Source organism: Corylus avellana, chromosome ca2 (assembly GCF_901000735.1).
Source record: "Corylus avellana chromosome ca2, CavTom2PMs-1.0".
Classification (NCBI taxonomy): Eukaryota; Viridiplantae; Streptophyta; class Magnoliopsida; order Fagales; family Betulaceae; genus Corylus; species Corylus avellana.
This window is the reverse complement of record NC_081542.1, coordinates 6,495,016-6,500,416: the sequence shown is the minus strand read 5'-3', so window position 1 is coordinate 6,500,416 and position 5,401 is coordinate 6,495,016. Positions and strand designations below refer to the sequence as shown.

At 35.5% G+C, this 5,401-nt stretch overlaps 1 protein-coding gene across 1 annotated transcript; it reads left to right on the top strand.

Moving 5' to 3' along the window:
- The first annotated feature begins 270 nt into the window (after nt 1-270).
- LOC132171367 (bifunctional 3-dehydroquinate dehydratase/shikimate dehydrogenase, chloroplastic-like) lies at nt 271-4,777 on the top strand. Its single transcript, XM_059582665.1, has 10 exons — nt 271-392; nt 649-884; nt 1,956-2,061; nt 2,245-2,463; nt 2,559-2,905; nt 3,267-3,330; nt 3,413-3,662; nt 3,804-3,952; nt 4,298-4,460; nt 4,555-4,777. The coding sequence occupies exons 1-10, from the start codon at nt 378-380 to the stop codon at nt 4,596-4,598; spliced, it is 1,593 nt and encodes a 530-aa protein (XP_059438648.1). The 5' UTR covers nt 271-377; the 3' UTR covers nt 4,599-4,777.
- The last annotated feature ends 624 nt before the right edge of the window (nt 4,778-5,401 follow it).

The following is a 5,401-nucleotide window of genomic DNA, read 5'->3' as shown; positions in this document are numbered from 1 at the left end:
ATTAATTCAAAGAGAAAAAATCGAGATTCTTGCTTAAGGGCCGGCCACCTAATGTTCTAAGAATTAGCTGGTTTGATACCTTAGAGTCAGAGAGGCCATTGACACCCAATTTTCAAACCAGTGTTCTTTTTTATTTTATTGGTAAGTACCTACCCTCCTGGTAACAAGAAAAACTGGTAACATACTGTGAGGAATATATTATACACATACACAACGCCCGCTTAAATATATATATAAGAATATTTAATCCTACACTTTCTTCCACAACAAATAGTTCATAAGTCTCCCATCTTACCAGACACTCTCTCCCATAAATAAGCAACTTTTGAAGTTTCTTTTCTACTGCTAACATTTCAACAACATACAGCGAACTCAACATGGCAAGCCTTCCGGTACATGCATTCTCTTTTCTTTAATTGCTTGGTTTTTCTTCTTATTCAGTTTTAGTTTTGCATGTTTGTTAATTACCCAAAATATGATCTTAATATACCCAGCTTCAACACTCCCATGCATGCATGTTCAAATGGCTAGCTTAATTCAAATATAATGTATTTATTAATTCCACCTTTTGAATGGAAGCTTGCATGTATAGTGAAAAAATATGGTTGTGGGTTTTTTCTGAATCCTCGGCTGCTTGTTCTGTTGTAGTTTACGGTGTCCGGTTTGCAAACAAGCAGCACCGGAGGTCGGAGCAGTCCCACGTTGCTATGTACTCCGTTGATGGGAACGACGGTGGATCAAATGCTGATCGAGATGCAAAAGGCTAAGGAGATTGGGTCCGACGTCGTTGAGATCCGCCTTGACTGTTTGAGAAACTTTAATCCTCGCCCAGATCTTGAATTTCTCGTCAAGCAGTCTCCCTTGCCAACTCTTGTCACATACAGGTAAATTAGTAAAAGGAGGAAATAGTTAAATTGACCCACATGATTTCACCTACAGTTCAGGTTGATACCAGATGACCTCTTTGCCACCGAGAAGGTCAAGGACTTTCTCGAGCGGTCAGTACTCTTACGGTCGTGGATGAAGGAGTGTAATAGTAAAATAATAGCACCAACCTTTTTTGGCTTGATAGTTAGTTGAATTTTATTTTATTCCGATATCGAAGTTAAAAAGAAAAAATAAAAATTGTAGAAAAATAAAAACCTTTTTTTTTTTTTTTTGTTCATTTTTTTTTAATTATGTACTCATTCATTTTTCCTAAGACCCAGTCAAATCCTGAAATCAGAAGGTTGGAATACAAAATATTAGAATAATATTTGTTTTTGTGGAAATATATGATAGGAAAATAATATGATGAGAGAGACAATTATAGCAGAAGCAAAGAGAGAAAGGGTTAGAGCTTATGAAAATATTCGGGAAATGTTAAATTACTAGTTGTCCTAAAATTTTAAGCTTATAAGAAGAGGAAAATTTAATCACTTAATTATTAGTTTAATAAAGTATGACACATATCTTCTCAACTATCGCTTCATTGTCGATGTCTTCTTTAACCTATCAAAAAATGTCAATGTCCTCCATTGACAAAAATATCATTCATAAAATTAAAAAATTCTTAAAATAATATAAAAATAAAATAACATACAAAAAATGAAAAACCCTCGGTCACACCCTTTGTTTTTTTTTTTTTTTTTTTTTTTTTTTCAAGTTTATAAGGATATCTTTGTCTTATTAAAAAAAATTAGAGTTATTTTTGTTTTTTTGCTAATCTTGGGGGACAAGACATTTGTTAGTAGTTTATGGAAACATAGACACAATGAGATGGTAGTTTGATGAGTATGTATATTTTTTAAAAAATATTCTATCACAAATATGGTAATACGATAACATATTATTATAGTAGCAGTTTTAACTTAAAACATTTTTGCTTTTTTATGCTGATGGCGGATTGTTAAGTAAATTTGGTCCTTTTTCCGATTCCACTTGCAAACTAAAGGCTGCTTTCATGTACATTTCAGACCAGTTTGGGAAGGTGGTCAGTATGAAGGTGATGAAACTAAGAGGCAGGATGCGCTTCGTTTGGCCATGGAATTGGGAGCTGATTACATTGATGTTGAGCTTGAGGTACTATATTGTACTATATTGGCCTATATATGCAGTCAAAAAAACACATTGAACAATAAGTTCATTAGCAAGAATAACTCTTCAATTTTCTCTCTATTTGGTTGAAATTTTGTGAAAGGAAGGAAAGGAAAATAGTTAATGGCAAACCATGCAATGATACATTCAAGTTCACCTACTATGCAGGTTGCTCCCGACTTCAACAGTTCAATCTATGGGAAGAAACCTGAGAACTTCAAAGTCATTGTTTCTTCTCACAATTTTCACAATACTCCATCTGCTGAGGCCATTGGCAATCTTGTTGCAAGAATCCAAGCCACAGGAGCTGACATAGTAAAGATTGCAACAACTGCATTGGATATTACAGATTGTGCACGCATTTTTCAGATAATGGTGCATTCTCAAGTATGTAATGCACATTCCATGGATTTGTTTTCCGGATTTCGGTTTACTTATATTTTTTTCCATGTTAATGAGAAATCTACCAAAATTGTATGTAGGTGCCGACAATCGGAATTGTAATGGGGGAAAGGGGTTTGATTTCGCGGTTGCTTAGCCCCAAGTTTGGTGGATATCTCACTTATGGTGCACTTGAGGCAGGTGCCATATCAGCTCCAGGTCAACCTACAGCAAAAGATTTGTTGGACTTATACAACTTTAGGTTTATAAGGCCTGATACTAAAGTGTATGGCATTATTGGGAAGCCTGTTGGTCACAGCAAGAGTCCACTTTTGTTCAATGCTGCTTTCAAATCAGTTGGTCTTAATGCAGTTTATGTGCACTTTTTGGTGGATGATGTCAAAAAGTTTTTCGATACCTATTCTACCATTGATTGGGCTGGATGCAGGTATGATCTCTCTTCTAGGAAATGCCTGATCATATTAGAGCTTCAGTTTACTTTGGATTCAGTGGCATAGCTAGCTAGGAGTTTGATTCACAAGGAGTAAAATTATATGCCGGATTTACTTTGGCCTTAGCATTTTCCTCTGCACATTTTGCACCAAATAGAAACTTCATGTAGCTTAAGTAAACTTCAAATTCTGTTAAACCAAAAGCTTTGAGTTGTTAGAACTTGATGTTCTACTACTGAAAAAGTAGTAGCAGAAGATTAATCTGCTAGAGAAATTTAGCATAGACCATTTTATATGTTCCTTAGTATATAACAATTGCTTGGAATTTGTTCATAACAAGCTGAATTCGGAATGCAGTTGTACAATCCCACATAAGGAGGCTGCTCTGAGGTGCATGAATGAGATTGACCCTATTGCCAAGGTATTATGATTGTCTTCACCTTTAAATATTTGCATGTTGCAATTTTAGTGAACTTACAGTAACCTCTTTGATTTCTTTACAGAAAATTGGAGCTATTAATAACATCGTCCGGCGACCTGACGGAACATTAACTGCTTTCAATACCGACTACATTGGTGCTATTTCTGCGATTGAGGACGGACTACGAGGTTTGAATGGTACACATCCTGCAGTTGGCTCACCTTTAGCTGGAAAATTGTTTGTTGTCTTGGGAGCAGGTGGTGCTGGAAAATCACTTGCCTATGGTGCTGCACAAAAGGGAGCAAGAGTTGTGGTTGCCAATCGTACATTTGGTAATAATCTAGCTCTTTCTTTAAGACATATACTTCTTTAAAAGGCACCTCAACAAACAATGAGCTAAAACTTCGGAAAATTCCTTATCATCTATCATATTCTTTTTAGCCTTGAATCATGATGCGAGTCTTTTCTTACAGAACGAGCTAAAGAGCTGGCTGACAAAGTTGGTGGACAAGCTATGACTCTTGCTGAAGTAGATAGCTTCCATCCAGAAGAAGGGATGGTTCTTGCCAACACTACATCTGTGGGAATGAAACCTAAAATAGATGAGTCCCCTATCTCCAAGGTTTGCCTCATCTCATACTTTCTTCGCTAAATCCTGCATCTTAAGATTCAACAAACCTTTCCTCTATGATGTCAGTCTCCTATAGAATATATGCTACAGAGTAACATGTTGAACTCTAGACCAATGACAAAGATTGCTGACTATATTGATCATTTCACAATAGTGGGAAAATTAGATGAAACTTTAAGATGTATAGAAAGTGATAGACCCTTTTGGCATGGTTAATTATCTGCACAGCAACAGTATAGATTTACAAGGTTTTGCTGGTATACAGAGTAATTACATCATGATAGGCTTCATTGTACTCATATGCCTAAGAATTATTGTATTTTGTTAATTCTGCAGCAATCTCTGAAACATTATTGCCTAGTCTTTGATGCCATTTACACACCAAAGGAGACCAGACTCTTGAGAGAAGCAAGAGACACTGGAGCCGTTATTGTGTATGGAACAGAGATGTTGATCCGTCAGGGCTTTGAACAATACAAGAACTTCACTGGTTTGCCTGGTAAGATGAACCAAACCACTTCTGAATTTTAGTATCCTGAGCAACTTTTTCTTACTATTACTAACTCATTGATCTGTTTCATAAATAATTCCAGCCCCAGAAGATTTGTTTAGGCAACTCATGGAGAAGCATGCATAAATGGGGATTTGCTTTGGTATTCCAGTACTAGTAGTGTTGCAGCTGAATCTACACTTCCCCATTGCGGATCAAATTTCTCCGGTTTTGGCATTATGTGATAAGCTGTTGAGTTATTCTGTTGCATGAATAAATCTTCGTCCCTATGAATGAAACAATTTATGGAAATTGGATGATAGAATTTTGCAATGTTATGCATTTAGATGTGACCCTTGACAATGAGAAGTGTTGGCAATGAGTTCATGCAGACAAGGCTTTTTTTTTTTTTTTTTCACTTTTTGTATTAGAGTTTCTTTACATGCCACTGTTTCATATCAAGCCAAAATTCAAATATTGATGATAATTCAAGGCTGCAAATGTATTGAAAGCAGTTTAACCAGCCAAAAGGAATTTAAATCAGTCAACCATAATGTTCGAATTCGAGACCTATACTCTGATACAATGTTAAAATCATCGCTTATTTCAATAGAAAAAATTGAATTTAATCGTTTAAATAATATTTCTAACACTTAGGACTTAAATGCCAATTATAAGAGAAAAAGTAGGTGGCTATATCGATGGCTAATGATCCTTTTTCACACCAAATTCATTAGGGGGATTGTTCAAGGTACTTTCTCTCTTTATAGTTATACTGATAGCCAAACGTTTCTGACTTGTCCATATAAACTTAGTTTTTTGTTGAAGAAGAAAGCCAAGCATTCTGTTGCAATACTTGCAACATTAATCAACGTGACCTTTCTATAATTTTACTTGTATTTCCTTGTTCTTCATATTTTATCTATAAAGTTAGTCTATTACGTGACTTT

What these genes read in the sequence shown, in the direction of transcription:
- LOC132171367 (XM_059582665.1), top strand. An exon ending in AGATTGACCCTATTGCCAAG is followed by an intron (nt 3,331 to 3,412) that starts GTATTATGATTG and finishes ATTTCTTTACAG; the next exon opens with AAAATTGGAGCTATTAATAA. An exon ending in GGTTGCCAATCGTACATTTG is followed by an intron (nt 3,663 to 3,803) that starts GTAATAATCTAG and finishes CTTTTCTTACAG; the next exon opens with AACGAGCTAAAGAGCTGGCT.